A 22,548-nucleotide genomic window follows, 5' to 3' on the forward strand; every position below is an offset into this window, starting at 1 on the left:
GAGAAAAGAAAGAAAAAATACGTATTTTGCAAAAAAAAACTGTATTTTCATAAATACTGACTAAAAACATACAAAACTCTTCTCGGGCCCACTTGCGCTAACCAGGGTTAAAAAATTAAACAGCTAACTTAGGATTCATCACGCCATGTACGAAACTGAAAAGTAAATGCGAGGTTTACCATTTATTTTTTTAACTCTGGTTGGTGCAAGTGGGTCTGATAAAAGACGACGAAAAGACATTAATAATCAAAATTAAATAGTTCTATATTATAGCACAAAAACAATAACTTTTCAGCGTTGTGGCCAGTTAAATTGTGACGCCGCTCGTCGTACAATTGACCAGCCCTGCTAAAAAGCTGTTCGCTAGCCACACTTGTTGGTGGAGCCGACAAAAATTTTTTTGCTGCAGGGCGCAGGAGTTGGTAAGGCGATGAATGCCAGTATTCGTAGATATTTGCATTCCTATGCAGCCTTGGCTCTCTCAGATAATTGTCAAGTGACGATTCAAGTGAGTTGTCCGTCATTGGGTCGTCATCAGACTCGATGGAGTCGTGAGCTGCCCACAAACTTGTCTCATTGACGGATCTAACTGAAGTTGACGCTCCACCCTGACGCTCTCCAAGTCCTGCCGGTGTACCTAATTGTAAAACTTCAAAAATTTTAGTCTTGGCTCCGTTTACCTCGTTTTCGGTCAAATATTTTGTTTTGAATCGGGGATCCAACAATGTTGCACAAATTAAGGGGCTCGATGTTCGTATGAATGAAAAGCGATGATTGAGTGAGCACAACAACTTGCTTTTCATCTCAGCAGCAGCACAATTTTGAAGAGCATCACTTTCATTGTTTTCTATATCTGCTGACATTGCAGTATCTGCCGACGCTACAAACTGACTTTGCCCGCTAGTTGACGCAAGTTTTCCACTTAACATGGCTACTAAAGGTATCACCAAGGAGACACATGATGCATCTGACGACATGTCTAATGTGGCCTCATAAAAACATTCCAATACACTGACAGCATCTTGCATCGTCGTCCATTCTTCGTTATTAATTTCATTGATTGAGCCCCTTTCGACACGGTATAGATTAATCGCATTTTTTTGCTCAATCAACCGTGACAACATTAAGTACGTGCTGTTCCAACGTGTTTCCACGTCTTGGAATAGGGTGTGTTCTGGTAAATTTAAAGTTTTTTGGAAAGTATTTAAATACCTCCGTGCCTGCTCACTTCTATGAAAGTGTCCGACTACTTTACGACACTTTTTTAGTATTGTTATTATGTTTGGCACCGATAAAATTGCGTCATGAATCACCAGTTGTAGTGTATGAGACACACAGCCCAACGAATCGTACTCCGCAACCCTTGTAGCACGGGCCATGTTCCCAGCATTATCGCGAAGAGCAAGGTGGATTTTAGAGCCTATATTATAATCTTCGACTACTTCTTTCAGTTTCTCGGAGATATAGTCGCCCGTGTGGTCATTTTCTAAAACTGATGCACCCAAGATTACTTTTGGTCGTTGTTCATTGTGCACAAAATGGGCCGTAAAACTCAGAAGTGAACAAGTTTTAGTAGGATTTGACCAAATGTCTGTAGTAAAACTTATCCACTCGGCCTCACATAGCAAATTGACTACTTTAGTTTTAACTTTTTCAAAAGTTTCCGGCATTAGTTGGGTGCGAAAAAATTTTTCAGATTTCAATTTATATTTTTTTGGTCCTGCAGGGTCCGCAAAATTTAAGCGCTTAAATCCTTTTCCTGACACAGTGTTATAAGGCTGCATGTCAACTAATATATAATCCATGATAGCCTTATCTATGCGTTTTGTTATGTCATGGTCATGGGGCCATTGGGCTTTTGGCGGATTCGCCAGCAATTGCTGCATCGTAGGTTGAGTCTTCTTGTCTGTTTCAAGAAGTACAGGGCCCGCTGATTTTAAATTATTTTGCTTTTCAGCTGCTTGGTTTTTCAGGTCATCTATTTGTATTAAAAAATGTTCGTTTTCTGTCAAATGATATTTCGATAAATGTAGTTTTAACCCTTTAATAGTTTGAAGCTTAGGTTGCAAACTTCCCAGAGACACTGTTTTCCTGCAGAGCTTGCATTCTGCCTTAGATGGTTGTGAATTTTTTTTTTCAAAATACTCCCAAATAGGGTTTATTACTTTAGGCATTGCAAATGCAAAATGTACCTGTAACAAGGTAGTAGGTATCTTTTGAAAAATAAAATTTTCATTTTAAATATCAAACATTAAACAAAAGGAAATCAAATCAAATCAACGAAGTAAAAAGTAAGTCAACTAAGTAATTTTCTGATGTTCTTGCCTTTTTAACAATTCATATCAAATAAAATAACAACAATTTCTAGATCCAAAGCAACACGAACTTTGTTGAACGAACACGAACCCACGAAAACAGTATTTAGTTTTCATATTTAAATTAATTTCCAAATAGTCTCCACCATTACTACTATTACTAATATCGCTACTGCCATTTGAATATGATTTTTAACTAGTAGGCATAAAGTTCAAATAAGTCATTTACTTTCATTCATTTAATATTAGTACCCACAGGGGCGTATTTTGAAATTTGGCGCCCCGGGCCAATACGTTTCGCCGCCCCAGAAGTCAAGGAAGAAAAGCAAAATGCGATCCGATGCCGCCCCTATATGCCGCCCCTGGGGGTTGGCGCCCCGGGCCATGGCCCGGATGGCCCTAGGGTAAATACGCCCCTGAGTACCCAACCCACCTATCGTTAAATAAAAAGCTTTAAAAGTCGTCGCAAAATCTATCGTAATAACCTAAAACACAAAATAATGTTTAGTTTACGTACTTACCTACGGTTTAAAGTTCACTCGTACACAACACAACACACAACAATGTTAGCAAATAACTCTTAATTTTTTAAGCACTGTGCCTAATGTGCCTTTATGTATCTCATTTAATGTTATTCTTTTAGTAGTACACCAAAACATAAACAAACACAACAGTGGTTACTTGATAATCCTGCAATACCGACAATGGCGCCAATTCACCTACTTAATTGGTTTAGATGTTAAATTAAACACCAATAGAAATCAAGTGAACTGACACGAAGTGTCGCAGAAACCCACCAGGCAGCCAATGAGATCGTACGACAAGCTCGCCACCCGCGCGCGAAAGTTTAAATTCGCAAATCGGAACGGTTTCACAGTCTCGGCCGTGGCCGAGAATCTCGGCCTTATTTGGCCGAGAACCGAGACCGAGATCTCGGCCCGAATTTCGGCCGAGACTGCCGAGACCGAGACCGAGACCGAGATCTCGGTCGGACCTTAGAAAAAACATTAAATCTCAATACCTGCCTTGTTTTCTTTACAAAAAGTATTGATATCCCATCAAAAACATAAATGTAAAAAAGGAGAGCCAAGTTCAATACAAAAATTATGCTTGGCTGTGGGGTTCGCCGCAAAAAGAATGGAGATCTAAATGAGTGCCAAGTTCTATGCAAAATCCAAATATGTATTTATAAGAACAAAATAACATTATAAACAAGTATTAAACTCTATTTCTTTGCTTTATTGGATACCTATAACAATTGCTGTTATTTAAAAAAAATGTGAGATCTTAAAGTAGGTTAGATTTGGCTTGGCTAGTTTTTATCAGAATTACAATATATATATATATATATATATATATGTTGAATAATTTTATAAAATTACTGATGTAATGAAAACTGGCCAAGTCCAATCTAACCTACTTTAAGATCTCACATTTTTTTTAAATAACAGAAATTGTTATAGGTATCCAATAAAGCAAAGAAATAGAGTTTAATACTTGTTTATAATGTTATTTTGTTCTTATAAATACATATTTGGATTTTGCATAGAACTTGGCACTCATTTAGATCTCCATTCTTTTTGCGGCGAACCCCACAGCCAAGCATAATTTTTGTATTGAACTTGGCTCTCCTTTTTTACATTTATGTTTTTGATGGGATTGTATTTACGTCAAACAACGTCAAACGAGAATAATGAACGAATAGAGTCCCTTTGGTACATTTTAATAGGTATTACTGTACAGAAAAATCAAAGTAATAAATGAAACAAATTTAATTTGATCGGGAGTTCAAATAAAATTAATTCATGGTAACAACCCTTGTAAGTTATCATAAAACAATTTTATTTTTAATAAGTAAGCATTCGTCTTTAAATACTATTTTCCTTGAAATAAATTCAACTTATTAAATAACTGTGTATTTTAGATCTACATAATACTCTTCGCGCTTTAGTTCTTTGCAATATAGTGCACGGGGACATTTAGGTCGCTACTGGTACTGATTGGTTATGGTCTTTATCAAAAAATCCTGTGGTTGTCACTGTGTTCAGACAGGTTTAGCATTTACAGTTAGTCGATGACCTTATTGGTCGTGTATATGTCGGAAACAAGGAAATGGGCTGAACACACAAGTGCCGTTTTGCCTTTGTTTAAAACTGCATCACCCCTATCTCTTGCTATAATAGCAGTCCACTCTGCACGTCGCATAGGTTTTCTTGGAAATCTTGAATTTAAACATAATATTATATGTTACGAATTCCATATAAAAAAAAAAGTATTAACCTCACATCGACTCATTAGATTTTTGTTCCTTCACATCCCTTCTTTGGTACTAACAAAATAATTTATTCAAAACCATGAAATTACCACCAGATTACATAAATTATGTAATGCTATCCAAAGCACTAACCGAAAGAAATACATTCCATGCTTTTTCCTTGTTTTATCATTGTTATTTTTGCATATTTTAACGACATTGTTGACAACTTCACATTTGAGCGGTCCATACAAGACTAAACGAAAAAGTAACGCGTGATCTGTTTTAACGTTACTTTTGCGGGGCCATTTTTTGCGGCTGATTGGGTATCCAGTTCTTATTCTATATCAATGGTTCCTAGAAATCGTATCTATAGACAAAGCCAGTTGTAGCAATGTTGCTGTAGTAAAATATTTTGATGTTAATTACTGGCAATCTCGTCTGGGAACGGACAACACAGTCATGTACAATTTTGAAGGGTCACATCGTTTCAAGGAAGTCAATAGGCCTTGGTCATGCTCCACTACTGTTTCAAGGTTTATTCCAAAGCGAGACATCGTTCGGTGAGGTTTTTCATTTCAGTTGTATGGGTTTTCTGTATGTTTGTAATAGGGATTGCAAATCCGAATCTATTTTACAAAATCCGGATTTTCGGATAATTTTGACGCCGAAATCCGAACTTCGGATAAAATCCGGATTTAGGGAATGTTTTCTTGGTACCAGAAATAAATTAAAAAAAAAACGAATTTCTAATAAGAAATTAGTCTTTTTATTTACTGTAATAGTCTTATGATCAAATAACAAGTTATATTAATTACACAGTTATATTATATCAATAACAAAAGCAACTTGGAAACAAAAAAATATCTTCTTTAATAATTTTAATTAAGAATCCTACAGTCACAACACTGAGATCAAAATTTCTTGGGGGTTTTAGCACATCTCCACTGCGGAAGTTGCGGAACCTAAGTCAAAGTCAAAGTCAAAATATTCTTTATTGAGTAGGCTTAGCAACAAGCACTTTCGAATCGTCAGTTACAAATATTATCTTATATGCTAAGACTTCATTCAGAGCAATTTATTGAGGCAGGCCTATATCGCAGTACCCTGTTACATATTTCGTCGCGAAACATGACAGCATCGAGAGCTAATCAAGAAGAAAAAAGGACAACCAGAACCGCACCTCACGGATTAGCTATTGTTTCACTCTCGATCCGCCCAGGTATCGCGGGGAAACATGTAACGCGCTAACGCGGTACCGGTAATGCGGCGTCATTTTAGTGGCAGTGGTAGAGATGTCTTATAATCCTAATCCCAAGCAGATAGGTTAGGTACTGAAGCTAGGAAGCAGGATCACGCTATTCACGCTTCTCTAAAAAGTGAAATCTTAAGAACATTAGAGCGTCAAGTGTAGAGTCATTAAGGCGCGTTCTTAAGCGGTTACACAACATTCCAGCTGCGGAAAACGCCCTCTCTGGCTCTACACTTGTTGGAGGGATAGCTAATAAGTTTTTGTAGACTGATGATAGCATGGGACCCATCTTTCCTCCATTTTCATACACAGCCATCTCTATATGCACTAAAGTTGCCGAATCAGGCGCTTCTGGTGTGTCTTCTGCTGTACTTGTGGTTTCTCTTTGGGTGAGCAGAGACAGCTGCCTGTTTAACTTTTCTTTATATGTCATAACATCATCTGGCATGTGTTCTATTTGTTCGCCAATTCCATCAGATGTCATCGAACTCGTTGAAGGGATAGGGATGATTTGATTCGAGGATGGTGAGGTCAACGAGGAGGCAGTCGCAGCTACGTTGCAAATGATGTCCTTGATTTGCCCGAACGTTGGTATCTTAAATAGTTCGTCATTGGACTGTGAAATGAACTGTTGATAATTATGCAAGTACTGCAATGTCCCAGTCACATTCTCTAGACGCCTTTCCGAAATGCGTCGTTTTAAAGCTGTCGTTAGTTTATTTGAAAACGGATCCTCGTAGCTTTCCAAAGTGTTTATCATTAGCTTTAAACTAGCATCTGCCGTCAATAAAGTCGCGTCTTTGCGGCACAGTACTTCCACTGTCGTTTTGACGATTTCAAGTGATGCTTGCATACACTTTAGCGTTGTTATTTCTTCGTCGCTGAAGTAAATTGGAGATTTAAGATCAATTAATGCTTTCTCGACACATTCTTTTAACTTTAAAAAGCGTCCTAACATAGTCTCCAAGCTACTCCAACGAGTACGACAGTCCAGAAGAAGTTGAAGTTCTTGCCCAAAATCTTCTTTTACGTGTTTCTGTAAAATGTCATCGTTTTTCGTTGGTGAAATTCGAAATTTTTTGACGACGGATCTTACTTTCTTTATTACGTTTTTGTAATCATAATGTATACTCCATGGTGTTCCTAAGCGTTCAATATGAACACTATCATACTCGTTTTCATCTTCAGAGTCTGAATCCATTGTACCGTCAGTTTCTTGGTCTGTATTGTGTGATTCCTCATTATTTTTATAAACGACATCATGAATAGCCAATTGGAGCCCATGTGCTAAGCAAAGTTGATGGTTTGTGATTGTTAAGCGTCCAACTTTTATCATGACGCTGGCCCCGTCGGTGGTAATTCCTACAATGTCTTCTTCTAGAGATATACCAAAAGTTGCCAGTCGTGCCTTTATGAGAGCTACGCAAGTTTCTGCGGGCATAGAGCCCACGATTCTGATTAGACCCAGGTTTTTTACCAAACTGTTTTCGCACTTTTCGCTAAATAATCGACTATGGACATTAAGGTTTATATAACGCCGGTTTTTTCCTGAAGTCCACTCATCGAAGGTGAGAGCCAATTTGCATTCGTTTGAGTTCTTCAACAACTGAATTTGTTGACGTAGTTCAGCTTTAACAGCATTGAATTCATCAAACACGATTTTCCTTATCGTATTAGGAGATTTGGGTAAATCTTTGCCATAACTTTGCTTGAACAATCTTCTGAGGTCTAGCGATGTGCAAAATAATGACAATGCCACACCATCTAAAGTAATCATTCTGCAGATTGTTACTTCGTAGGAGATATCGCTTTTAAAAAAATCGGTCATTTTTTGTTTTTTTTGGCAGAGTCTCAACTGATGTCCCCATAGCCTCAGTTTGTGTATTATCAGACGACTCTAATCGTTTCAACAATATTGAATGAGCATTTCTTAAATGAGTTTGTAACGTTGATGTACTACCAGCGATTTTATAAACTTTCTTGCATTGTTTGCATTGGGCTTGCTGACCGTCCAATGATCTCAAACAATAATACCAAACGCTAGATTTATCGTTGGATTTCTTTTTATATTCTTCAAACTTCCCAGCCACTGTATTGCTGTCGCTCATCTTGTCATATAATAGCAGGCAACGGCATCTATAAAAAATAGTAAACCCATACTTAACCCACACCATGCAAATACCATGTGTCAGTAAGAGCGTTTAGTATAAACGTTAGTTCGAATTCGGATCGAAATAAACCCAGCTGTTTGCACATCAGTTAACGAGTAGACTAGGTAAGGTATATTAATATTTATTAATTTATTTAGGTACTGTAACCACCGCAGTGAATTATACTACGTGTTAATTAAATATGCATCGAAATAGGTATAGTACGGGAAATCAGACCGTATATTATATACACATAATTAATACACCGGAGTACACCGAGTAGGTTTTTGTATACAAACATCTGAATTGGTAAATAAATGTATGATAGATTGTGAAAATATCAAGTAGTTAATAATCAGTATTACTTGTCTTGTCACTTTAACCAGTCACAACAATTCATATACATATACAGTATGTAAAAAAAAATGTGGTCATTTTCTCAAGCGAACGCATGTGCCTATAAAAATATTTTCGTGTCTAAAAAATGTTTACCTACTTTTCCTAATCTAATCAAAACACGATACCAATTATGGCCTAAAACGGATCACCACATTTTCATTTCATACAACCTGTATAAGTATAACATGCGTAATGTGCATAGATCGGAAATTCGATTATATATATCGATGTTTACGTAGAGTAATGATACAATCCAAAATCAACGAAAATTAGTTGCAATTTGAACTCTAACCGTGAAGATTAGAATTGTATTTACAGGAAGGTATCACTTTAGATTGTATCGTTATTCTACATAAGCATAGATATTAATGCCTATTTTGACGGCGGCGCCTTTGACTTCGAGCGGTAAACATTCGTGCGTGCCTACCACTCGCTCGACATTAAAGACGCTGCCGTCGGAATAGGTAAAGTATCCGAAATTCCGATCTCAAGTGATGCGTTTTAAAAACTGCAAGGCTGGACAAACAAATCACATGCACACTCAAGATGTCATATTTGTAAAATTATAACGCTGTTACATATAGTTCAACTCATGAACTCAGTCGTGCGCGCGCCGCTATGTGTGCGTGTGCTTGTATTTGTGTGGCAGTGACGCGGTCGTCGTCGCCCGAGCAAACTTCACTGCCACACAAAGTAAAATTGTATAATTACAAGCGCACGCACACAGCCTAGCGCCGCGCGCACAAGCACAACTGAATTGAACTATCGGTACTTATGATGTTAAAAAGTAAGTAGGCGTGAATAGGTATTGGTTAGTATTTAGTAAGTATATCTTCAAATCAAACACTCGCATAACGCGAACGATACAGGCATTTCGTCCACAATACTTGTATCGTTCTCAGGCAAAACATTCCACATTGTCGGTTGTCATTGTTAATAAGGACGATTTTTAATAGCACTTTGTAGCTAATTTGCGTCTTTTACTTCAGAACGACACAGTTATTGGACATTATATTATTATCATGCTTATGCCACTATACATTACAGCAACCTATATTACATTTGTACCATTACAAAGAGCAATAAACAATCATCTTAGCGGTCCCTTGCCGGGTGATGGTTAGTTGTAAATGTAATTACGTTAAAGTGGCAGCAATTATATAATTTGATTATAAGTAGGTACCTACTTACCAAAAATACAAAAGTTTTGTTCCTTTAGTTCCGTCCAACGTTCTTACAAACACATGACACCCACAACGAATAACATCAGTCGCGTGAATGAGCGGGGGGCAGCGGGTGGTCGGTTGGTGCCGTGCGGTGCGAGAGGCGCGGGCGGTGCGGCGGCCGCGGCACGGAGGGGGTAAGGCCCAAGGCCAGTGAGTGAGCCAGGCAACCCCCCCTTTACCCGCTTGAGGCGTATTTGCAGTAATCAAAACATTTTAACGGTGCAAAAGGCAATTATATAATAGTTTAACAAAAAATCCGAAAATTCGGATTTGGGATTAAAAATCCGGATTTAGAAACGGATTGAAAAATTGGCGGATAATCCGGATTTTCGAAGTTCGAATAATCCGGATTGCAATCCCTAGTTTGTAATTTCCCTTGCTCTGTGTGTTCTCTCTCTCCAGGTCAGCATTCAGTCGTTGCCAGGATTCGGACACTTTCATAACCAAGCCAAGCATTACGTAGAGTTTGTCTACGATCAGTTGTCTAACGCTTTTACTTAGGTTACCCGCCCGCTTGCTTTCCAGCGCTTCCCTTGCCAATATCATAGCCAGCGTCGCTTCTCTGGGGGCATCTCCTATTATGGTTCCTGTCCCCATCGACAGCCTGCGTGTTGCTAAGGTGGCTTTTAATATAACCGTAAATTGAGGCGTAGTCCTCGTCCCTTCCCTCCAGTCCTCTATGTTGATTCCTGAGGTGTCTCATAAAGTGGCCGCCACCAGTTGCGTACCCACAGAAGGTGCATTGTTTTATGTGTCTCCTGCCTCTCGGGTTTAGCTTTGGTGGCCTGCCATGCCCCCGCCTGTTAGCCATAAAGGCTAGGTTGTCTGTTGTGTTACTTTGGCTTCGTCTGTGATCTTCTTGAAATAGTCTGGTTCGGACCACCTCACTTGATAAGGTGCCGCTGAGGTTAGCCGCCTCAAGGCTGGACACTAGTATATTGAATTCTTCCGGCAAGCCTGACAGCAGAATTTCAGCATCGTCGATAACCTTGCCAATATCAGCTAGCTGCGTGACGAGCTTAAGGACACCTTTGATGTATTCCGACATGCCCGCAAAGTGACCATATTTTACTCGATGTAATTTACGTAATAAAAGTACTCGCCTGTACAGTCCTTTGTCTTCGAATGCATCGGATAACGACTTCTATGCATCCTTAGCGGTCTTCGCATTGCGCACGATTTGGTAAAGGTGTGGTTCACAACTTCACATGACACGCAAATTTTTGCTAAAGCCCGTCCGTCCTTGGTAGTGTCCGTGTCTGTGCCATCGACGCAGCCCCATAAACCGTCAAGAGTAAGCACCATTTTCACAGCGAATTTCCAATTGATCCAATTTTCCAAGCCTTTCAATTCCTCTAAGCTGGACATGGAGGTTATGTGACACGTGTTTGTCCCTGGTTGCGTCATTGCCGTAGCTCGGGTAATCTAGGAACTATCTCAACGCCTTTTAGCTTTTGTGCCTAGGCCCTGAACGGCCTGAACCTGTTCGAAATATAAAGAGCACACGGGAAGCAGACGAGGGACTCGCCAAGATTACGGAATGAAGCAACACCAAGTTATGATATGAGTCTGTATTAATGGTAGCAAATTAATACAGCACTATATCTAGTTTTATATGATAAGAAACATTAAAATAAAATAAAGATTTGTATATTGTATAAGTTGTAAACGTTAAGACATAAATTAAAATATTATAAATGGGACGACACAATCTTACGGCTGCATGAGCTGAGGGCAGCGAGAAAGAGAAAGAGCACAGATTAAAAATACTTAAAAATATTTGACACCTAATGTACGGCATAGACTATACAGACAATTTTCAACAAAGACATCCATCACTGTCGCATTGTTTCCTTCAAATAACTTAACAGCTTTATTATTACATGTAAAATATGGCTAACAAAAAGCAAATATACCTATTTCAATTATAATTTGACCTACACTTTCATTATTTTGCATTATCATTGGACAATTATCCTTTAAACTTATAAAATAATTCCTCAAAGGTAGCCAATTTAAAAGTACATATGTTATCAACATTCAACACAAGGTAACAAAGAAAGCCATATTGTACCTCTTGGCAGAAATGCACAGGCAGCACTCCCGGATGATGACAGACAGAAATAAATGTAGAACACGTATTTAGATGTTGCACGGAGTTTATTCATAAAACTACAGCAAGATCTGGTGCTTTAAATAATGGATGCCTTAGGATTAAAGACTTATCTAAGACTTCTTATCTTATTACTTATCTAGAGAACGATGTTAACCGACAGGTGTCTAAATCATGTCTAAATCATGGACCTATATAATAGGGACAAGACATATTGTTCTATACGTACAATTGCTTATAGAAATAGCACCCATTTTGACGGCACACACATAAATATATATCTGTCTCGTTTTTACTCAGCACTGTAACCCTTAGCAAAAAAAGATGACAGTATTTCAGTACGTACATAAAGTGTTCCATGAAAATACGTAAATACCTAATGCGGCCGAAAATCCGCCATGTTTAGTTCCCCAAATGTCATTGTCTGTCAGTTCAGCCGGTACTTGTCCTGTCAAAAAGTCGTGGTGAAAATTAAAATTATTAATTATCTTTCAATATTTTGCTTGTGATTGAAAATAATTGAAGCCAAATGTGAATAATTACGTCGCGAATATGCCAGTGTGTAGTGTATTAGGGTGCGGCATAAGAAAACCACCAAATCAGCCATCTTTAACCATACACAGGTACGCTATAATTTACATGAAAAATATTGGTTATTGTTAATGTTCCTGGGAAATGTAAGGATGTTTCACATTATAAATAGCAAGGTTCTTCTGTGCAGTTATAGATCATGAAGTGATTGGATTTATTTAACTATATTTTTACGCTTAAATAATGTAAACATTTCAGCTAGGGTTGTACTTTATTTATCGACTTTGATATCGATATATTATGATTGCCTATTTATATTTTCTTATTTTATCATGCTACCCCGCTTCAAACCAACTAAATTATCTTAATTTAATAATTAAATCATTTTTTATAGGTTACCAAGAAATGAACATAAAAAGAAAGTGTCTGGAGATGGAGATCCTGACCGACTCTCGGGAGCACTAGGGTAACTCGGGGCCGTGGGGTCGTTACTCCACAAGCTGCCCTGCGGGCTTTTTTATATCATTATTATTATTTTTTTATATAATTCGACATTAAGAGACCATATACTTACATACTTATAGTTGTAATTTATAAAATGGTTAATGTATTGTTATTATTTTTGCTTGTATGTAAATTCAATGTTGACGTATAAAAATGCCCTTGTGGCCTATTTGCTGAATAAATGTTGAAGAAGTTGAAGAGCGGAAGTCATTCCTTATTTTTGTAATAAAAAAAATGTTCTGAAGGTGTTTTGTTTTTTTTTCACCCGTCGCTTAATAAGCTTGAATTTTGTATCGCTCTCACTTATAGATACGGCGCACCAAGGTCGAGGTGCAGTGCGGTAGTGTGTTACAGACTTTAGGGTTAGCAACACAACAAAATTGATTGTAATGGAGAGGTAAAGTCCAAGAAAAACACGTACACTTATTCTGACATCCAAAACAGATGGCGCTGTACTGCGCCATGTGTTTTGCGGTCACTAAGTTGTTGATATGTTCGAGCAATGAAACACCGATTTGGACTGTCATTACGTTTATTAGATAAGTATGTCGGTACTTGTAACTTTCCGAGCTACCTACAAATCTACCATACATAACATTGTTCTCCTCTAAATTAACCAAAATGTTTCTTAAACTATCACAATAATGGTTCATCACAAATGAGACAAATTAAAAGATAGCTATTACAATTTGGACCTTTTCGTCTAGGTAATTAGGACGATGTTCACCAAGGTCCATTTGGTGCCAGGATTATGTTAATATTGTTAATATGTATATAACATAAGTATTTGTAGCATTATGAAAATACGAGTAGTCTACATTATGAAATAAAGGGCATATTTATTACGTCACAGATGTAATAGGCATGCATGTAACTAACTTTTTAGTACTTAAGTCGGACAAATATAAAAACGTTCTAACTTTAAAATACTACACACAATATGGTCTTTATTAGTATACGCATAAGGCGTAATGGCAAAGGGACGAATAATTATGACTGATTAAATTTGTTTTAATCTTTCTAAACAACGGACAGCAGCTTTCCGGCGACAACGTTCGTCATGTTTTGTCGGAGTCCCCGGCGGCGTGCCATACTCGTCCTCGCCTCCACCTTCCCCGTCATTCTGATCCGTATCATCAGCGGGCAACCCTGTGACTTCCGGGATGTCTACCTGGACTTTGTCCGCTGGCTGATGTGAGACGGGTGTGGGTGCCTTATCGTCAATGTCACTGAGCGTAAATCTCGACTTTCTGAAATGCAGTTGATCTACGTGTCGTTTATGTGTGCGGCCGTCACTCGTTCGCACTACATAAGATACGGGCCCTTCTCGCGCAAGCACCTGTCCCTCGGCCCACTTGTGCGCTCCGCGCGCGTAGTCTCGCACCAGCACCTCGGCCCCCGGCTCGCCCTGCCGCAACGCGTGGCCCTCGCTGCGCCGCTCGCTGGCCCGCTGCGCGGTGCGCACCACGTCCGCGGTGTCGGGCCGCAGCAGGTCGAGGCGACCGCGAAGCCGCCGCCCTAGAAGCGCCACTGCCGGTTCTTTCTTAGTAGTGCTGTGTTCAGTATTTCTGTACATGAACAAAAACCTACTGAGAGCCGTGACGTCTTTCTCGTTCTCGATAACGGCTTTCTTCAACACTCGCTTAATGGTACGCACCGCATTCTCGGCCGCGCCATTGCTGGCCGGATGATAAGGAGCTACTAAGGTGTGTCGAATTCCGTTACGTCTGAGATAAGAGCCGAATTCGGCCGACGAAAACGGTGGCCCATTGTCGGTGACTACTTGTTTCGGCAGGCCGAAACGTGCGAACAATGTTCGTAAGCAATTGATTACAACAGAGGCAGATCCAGTTTTAATTTTTTCGACCTCTATCCACTTAGAATGAGCGTCGATTATAACTAAATAGTATGCGTTATTAAAAGGCCCTAGAAAGTCTAAGTTTAATCTCGCCCAGGGTTCCCCTGGCCACGGCCACGAGTGCAGAGGCGCGGGCGCCGGCGCAGAGCGCTGCGCGCGGCACGCGGCGCACTGCTCCGCCACCCGCTCGATGTCCGCGTCCAGTGTGTCCCACCAAACGTAATTCCGCGCGATTTGTTTCATCTTTACTATGCCGGGGTGGCCACCGTGTAATTCATTCAATACCGCAACTCGTAAAGATTTTGGAATAACCACTCGATATCCCCATATTAAACAACCCTGGTCTATGTTAAGAGATTCTTTTCTATTAAAATAAGGCTTTTCTGACTCAGTGCTATTGCCTGGCCATCCGAACATAACGTATCCGTAAATTTTACTTAAAATGGGGTCTTTCGCCAACTCACTTTTAACCTCTTTAAAACTAAGTGGAAAATCCCCTTCTACAAAATTTAAATAACTACATCCCTCGTCTTTCATACCTGGTCTATTCTGACTTACTAAAGGAAGACGAGAAAGAGCGTCCGCATAACAGTTACGCTCTGATCGGATAAATTCAATATTAAAATCATACGCGGCTAACTTTACCGCGTAACGCTGCAAACGGCTTGCCGCAGTCACCGGTAGCCCTTTGTTTTTACCAAATATGTAGCTGAGTGCCCTGTGGTCCGTCCGCAATGTGAACTTCCGCCCATACACATACTGGTGGTGCTTAGTAACTCCAAACACGATCGCCAGCGCCTCCTTGTCGAGTTGCGAGTAGTTGCACTCGGCGGCGTTCAGTGTGCGCGAAGCGCAGCACAGAGGTCGCTCCACGCCATCCGCGCCCCGTTGAGTCAGGGCCGCGCCCAGGCCGTAAGGGCTGCTGTCCACCGAAAGAATTAGAGGCAGTGATGGATTATAGTGTGCTAACACGGGAGCACTGCTTAACACTTTTTTAATTTTTTTAAAGGCGTCATCACATGATTCGTCCCAATTCCATTTAACATTTTTCTTTAAAAGACTGTACATTGGTTTTAAAATATCGCTCATATTAGCACAGAATTTCGCGTAAAAATTCACAAATCCCATAAAACTTTTAAGTTGCGTTACATTTGAGGGGGCCGGGGCATTAACAATAGCAGAAATTTTTCGTTCATCCGTATGCAAACCATACTTATCAATTCTATAGCCCAGATAGTTTACACTGTCTTTAAAAAATTGACATTTAGCAAAATTAATTCGTAAACCATTCTCTTTTAATCTCTGTAAAACCGCTCTTAAGTTAGACATATGCGTTGCCCTGTCTTTCCCCGTTACACAGGTATAACACACACGTTACAAACCACTCAACGTCTCCTCCATGATCTTTTGAAAGTTTTCGGGAATACACTTTATTCCGAACGGGACGCGTTTGTATACAAAGGTACCAACGTGAGTGGTTATGGCCGTCATCGGCTGTGACTCCTCTTCCAAAACACATTGTTGAAAGGCGTTAGACAGGTCCAGTTTCGTATACTGCTCGCCTCCACCCAAAAGGGCAAACAGGTCCTCGATCCGCGGCAGCGGGTAATGAAAATCTTTTAATCGCGGATTTATTGTTATTTTATAGTCGCCACAGATACGTATGGTGCCGTTTGCTTTTATTACAGGCACTATAGGGGTCCCATATTCCGATCTATCGACTTTATAAATAACCCCCTCCCGCTGTAAGCGATCGAGCTCCCGTTCTACGCGCTCGCGAAGCGCCAACGGTAGCGCCCGCGCCTTAACGAACACCGGCGTGTCGTCCTTGAGGCGGAGCTGCAGTCGCGACCTGAACGTGCCTAACCCCCCAGCGAACACTTCGGGAAACTCTTGCTTAAGAGATTCTGCCATCGGGTCCTCGCCTTGAAAATTGATACAGTCGGTAACCTTTAAATTTAATCGTCTAATCCAAGTACGGCCCATCAAAGGAGGACCGCCATTTTCGATTACATATAACTGTAGTCTATCCACATTATTACCATATCCTACTTCTACATCCAAATATCCTATGGTCTCGATGGCACCTCCGTTATATGACCTAAAACGTAACATTTTATTTTGTAAAGGCAAATGGGAAAAACATCTATCATAATAGTCTTTAGATATAGCCGCAATTCTGCTACCCGTATCGACTTCAAATTTGCACCGTATTTTCTGCACAGTAAGTGTTACGTAGAAAGGGCCGTCCTCAATGTCCACATCACTGTCAATTTTATAAAAATGGCAATCACTATCATTCGAATCAGAATCGTTTAAAAAGTACTGACCTTTTGATGACTTTTTAGATACCTCGTTTCTGCACATCACTTTCAAATGGCCCTTTTCACCGCACGCGTCGCATGAAAAATGTTTGTACCGACATCTGCCCTCCGCGTGACCGGTCTTGCCGCAGCGCGCGCACGGCGCCCTCGGCGCGGCCGTCGTCGCCGCCGCCGGGCCCGCGCGCCGCCGCCGCGCCGCGCCCACGCGATGCAGCCCGTCGTCCGGCGGCGCCGACGCCGACGCCGACGCCGAAGCGCCCGCCGCTGCGCCCGCCGGAGCGCCTACCGATACCGCCGCGTGCTTCTCTGCTGCCTCCAGCGCCAGAGCAAGCTCCACGGCGCGCTTGTAGTCGATGGCCCGTACGGCAAATAGCCTCGACCTCATCTCATCGCTCAGCAGCCCCGACACGAATTGATCGCGAAGGTTGATCTCTAGCTGTGCACCGAAGTTACATGTTTTGGCCAAATGTTTTAAATTCTGTAGATATTCGCGTATACCTTCACCGTGTAGCTGCTTTCTCTGACGGAAGATGTGTCGTTCCGCTATTTCCGATCTCTCGGGTTCCAAATGCTCACTTACTAGCTTGACTAAGTCGGCGAATGTTTTGTCCTCGGGTTTAGCAGGTGCACACAAATCACACATAAGCTCATAACACTCTGCACCGACTAAAGTTACTAGTGACGCCACGTGTAATGTGTCGTCAATCTCGTTTAACGCGATGAATTGCTTAACCCGGCGCACGTAAGCATCCCAGTCTGACCCGACACGAAAACACTCCAACTTTCCGAGAGGCATTGTACATAAGCTAATAAACACTAAAAAACGTAACTAAATGGGTTTTTAACACCAAAATACCGATCCCGTCGCCAATGATATGTTCGAGCAATGAAACACCGATTTGGACTGTCATTACGTTTATTAGATAAGTATGTCGGTACTTGTAACTTTCCGAGCTACCTACAAATCTACCATACATAACAGTTGTCAAACGTCAACTTTTGAAAATCAGTGTTACCGCAAAAATCGCAATATGTATTGAGTAGTACAGCGTCATCTCGTTTACCTGTCAAATTTGAAGCACGAAATTGTCCTAGACTCCACACATCTTACTAAATCAAAGTATCTTTTCACATAACAATATACTAATAAAGAATTTTTATATATTTACTTACTTCCTATTAAAACATAAACTCCACAAATAATACATACTTAGTATTTTAAATAAAATGAGCCGAGAACGTTAAAAAGGTATCGATGTATCGATAAAACCTAGTAACAGTAAAAATCTTCTGGGCAGCACTAAAACCGCCATGTTTAGTTCTAAGATGACGTCACAGTGGCACGCATTATTCGTTGACGTTTCACTTCCATAGGTTTCATATTTCAGTGCACGCATTATTCGTTGACGTTTCACTTCCATAGGTTTCATATTTCAGTGGTCTAAATTCAAAGAGAAAGATAACAAATCTGTCAAAGCGAAGATGACAGCTAAAGCTATTCGAGACAGTATGAACTTATTTAGGAAACGGTTTACATCGCTTGTGATGCTATATTATTAACAGTACCTACATGCCTATTTAATTCTTGCCATTCCCCATTAACACTTGCTACATATCTTTTTAAGTCCCATCGCCTCACTGCACAGCGTGATAAATGACTTGTGTTCATGTGGCTTCATCAACTGTGGCCATGTCATCTTTCATTATCTTTAAAATTTCATCTTCAAATGTACTTGTTATTTTCTTTTTTTTTATTGTCCTAGGAATAGCAACAACTTCTGTTTTTCCTGTATTTTCTCCTGAATCAGTCTACTCTGTATTATTAATTTCCATTTGTAGTTCCCCGATGTGGCAGCATCCTTAACATAAGGAATCAAAAACAGTAATTGGTCATAAATACCTACCGTCAACCGGGGTGAATAGGGACAATACTTAAAATATGATTTAAGTAACTGAAAATTTCTTTAAAAAAATACACACACCAAGTTTGTTGTTAGGTTGTTCTACGCGTAAAACCAGGTCACGCCGATAATACAAATGATGGATGTAAATGGATTTACCTCGTGGTGTGGGCACATAAACTGTTGGAGGCCTTAAGCAGTGCGTCTGAACCGCGTGACACTTGAGTTGGGAGAGCGAGGGGCCGGCTGAAAGTTGATGGAATTAGACCACACATTGAAGCTTGACGTACCTAGTCCTTTTATAACTCAAAATAAGAGCACGGCTTACATTTGTCAAAATGATCTGGGGGTACGGCAGTGCCCCCGCCAAGTCGAGCAAAACAAAGACGCACGGCCGTACCATTACCATCCTTTTCCATCCTAATTTTGTGCTGGCTATAGCTAGAACCCTGAATTTTCAGTAACATATAGGGTTTAACATGCTTTAGATATATTCTCAAAAACATTCAATCAGAACTTGTAGTTTAAGAATTATTGTACGTCAACGTTCCTTAGTTTCGACACTGACACACTCACTCACTCACTCACGATCATCATAATTCTAAGGTACTTCTAGCATACCCACAAGCTTCAAATTTTAAACGTAAGTAGTTTTCAGCTTATCAAGCCACAGAAAACCTAAAAATATTGAATATCAGTCACGTTTTAAAGATTTAAGAACTGCATAAGTAAGTTTGTACTTCCATATAAATATATGGTATTACAAAGTTACTGTTGCAGTTCCAACAAATAGTAGGTAAAGTAAAGGTCTGTGATGTACGATGTATGAAGATGTGTACCTATATGTAGTTATTATATGTGCATAGTACGAGTAGGTATGGTATGGCTATGAGTATGGTAATGATATGAATATGGCATAGGTATGAGTGCGGGTATGGTGTGGGAGTTGTAGGATGGGTACTGGGTATTGAGTATTGTATGAGTACAAGTATAGTTTGGTATGGCCATGAGTATTGTATAGGTATGAGTACGAGTATAGTGCGGGATGGGTATGAATATGAGCTTTGATAAAAGTGGTAGCTGACGTACAAGAAGTGGTACCCGAAAAGAAGGACTACCTACAAAAGAGATGTCATTATACGTATCAAAAATTAAAGTTTACATAACATTAAACATAAGTTGCAAACATATCGCAGACCTTATCCATGTAATAAATTCCTATTACAAAACATATTCATATCATAACAAGTAGCAAAACATATTTATCACAGCCTTATTACATGCCTAAGTATCACAGTTCATAACATGTCTACAAAAATATTACATACATTACAGTTTAGTATCCAAAATGCAACAATACCTACTAGCAAAACAAAAGAAAAATATTTAACAAGGCCTAACACATAAATCATGCCTAAACATACAATGTTGTTTTGAATTTAAACACTTTGTTAGTACATCTGCAATCATTTTCTCTGTACATAGATATTTAACAGTCATAAAACCTTTCTGAACTAAATCCTTAATAAAATGATAGCGCACATCAATGTGTTTTGTTCTTTTGTGACTAATATCTTTATTTTCAATAATTCTGTGAGCACTCTGATTATCGTTATACACAATGATATGCACCTTTACATCTGGTAATAATTCAGTTAAAAGTTGCTTTACAAAACAGAGATCTTTGGATACATCAGCTATCTTCATCTAAATTGCCATTCAAAAATGCTGTGGTTACGTCTACGTGATTAATACTGAGATCAAGCTCATTTGCCAGGCTAAACAATATCCTAATTGTCGAGTGGCGAACGACTGGGCTGTAAGTATCATGAAAATCTATACTTTCTTTTTGAGTGAAACCTCTCGCTACCAAGCGAGCCTTATAACGAACAAAATTATTAGCCGCGTCGTTCTTCACTTTAAAAACCCATTTGCACTTGACAATATTGGTATTTTTCGGCCTGTCAACCAACTTCCACACTTTATTTGACATTAAAGAGTCATACTCGTCTTTCGTAGCCTTGTGCCACTCAGTGGCATTAGGACTAGACATGGCCTCCTTAAATGAAGTTGGTTCCGAATCAGTAGTGGCCGTTAACGACCAATCCGTATCACAGTACCTTTTAGGGAGTACAGACCGAGTACTACGCACAGGACGCCCTGCAGATGTCGACGGCGGGGCAGGTGTCTGCGTCACAGCTTCCCCTGGAGCAGAGCCCGCGCCCGATGACCTGTCCGCCTCACCAGCTGGACTGTCAGCGAGAGAGTTATCCTCGCTCACCGTGCAGTAGTTTTCGTCTCCCGAACCTGGAAATGTTAACGCATAATCATGTTCATTTTATATATAACTGAAATCGTTACTATCATTCACAACATCATTCTCATTCATGGTACTATCATTCCCATCAGAATGGTTAACCTTGGCAATATCGCTTTTGCCCCTAGTGTTACTCTCATTCACACAAACATTCCCAACATTACTCTCATTCATGTTGGCAACATAAGGATCATCACTCTCACCAGTGCTGCCTGTGTCTGACACAGTACTATCATTCCTGTTCCCTAAAGCTGTCACAGTACTCTCATTCCTGCTACATACATATATCTGTACTACTCTCATTCACACTATTATCAATATCATTATCTGTAAAATTAAATTCATTAAGTAATTCAAAATTAAAATTGTTATTATTGTCATCCCGATTAAAATTGTAAAACCTTTGCTCTAAGAATTCAACATCCCTGGATATAATAACCTTACTAGGGTCATCACAGTCAGCCAATCTGTAGCCCTTAGAGGTTTCTGAATATCCAACAAACACATAGGGCTTACACTTTGCATGCTGTTGTCACTGCCTCTCCCCAGTGCATAAGCTCCTCATCAGTTACTGTGGAGCTCAAGGCTTCTTGCCTCTGCAAGGACCTTTGAACTCTCCCATTTGCGCGAATCACTATCCCTAAACAACCAATAAGTACCATTTACTAACTCAGCTGCTGCTATACGTTTACCCTTGAGATCTATATCACAGCCATCTTTATGAAACGTCACAACATGATCATTTTTAATTAATTCACTTACTGAAATTAAATTATTTAAGCAATCTGGCACATACATAACACACACACTTTTTAACTGTAATTTTCCATCTACAAGGACATCACCTTTACCAAAACATTTCATTTTATGTTTACTAGCCGCTATTATATAACTAGTACCCGGTGTGAAGCTAATAAAGTAGTCCTTTTTGTTAAAAATGTTCACTGAAGCGCCTGAATCTACACACATCACATCTCTGGGAACGACCGCCAGAGCTGTTGCAGAAAGAGCCTGCTCCACAAACATCGGAGAGCCCCTCCGTTCTCGTTTCCTCTTAAAGCAATTCTTCTTCATATGACCCGGTTTCTTGCAATAATGACACCTGGACTGCGTCCTTTTCATTGTTGCAAGTGCAGTTCCCTCATCCGACGATGACCTCCTGGAATCCTCCTGCAGAAGCCTAGCACGTACCACTTCACTGGTCAGCGTACTCGTCAAGTCCATGGTCTCCAGGTTGGACACGAGGGAATCATACTCCGAAGAAAGCCCGCTGAGCAGTATTTCCGCAACCTCCTTGTCTTCTATAGTCTTGCCGATGTCAGCCAATTGTTGGACTAGCGTAGTTGTGGCTTCAATGTACTCTGACATAGTGGAGAACGTACCGTAATCGATCCGATGAAGTTG

At 40.1% G+C, this 22,548-nt stretch overlaps 1 protein-coding gene across 1 annotated transcript; it reads right to left on the reverse strand.

The window, feature by feature from the left end:
• Window positions 1-208: 208 nt before the first annotated feature.
• LOC134795061 (zinc finger BED domain-containing protein 4-like) lies at window positions 209-2,271 on the reverse strand. The gene has a single exon (XM_063766898.1). It carries the CDS (start codon window positions 2,172-2,174, stop codon window positions 240-242), a length of 1,935 nt encoding a protein of 644 aa, XP_063622968.1. The 5' UTR covers window positions 2,175-2,271; the 3' UTR covers window positions 209-239.
• Between the last annotated feature and the right edge of the window lie 20,277 nt (window positions 2,272-22,548).

Source organism: Cydia splendana, chromosome 11, assembly GCF_910591565.1.
Source record: "Cydia splendana chromosome 11, ilCydSple1.2, whole genome shotgun sequence".
NCBI lineage: Eukaryota > Metazoa > Arthropoda > Insecta > Lepidoptera > Tortricidae > Cydia > Cydia splendana.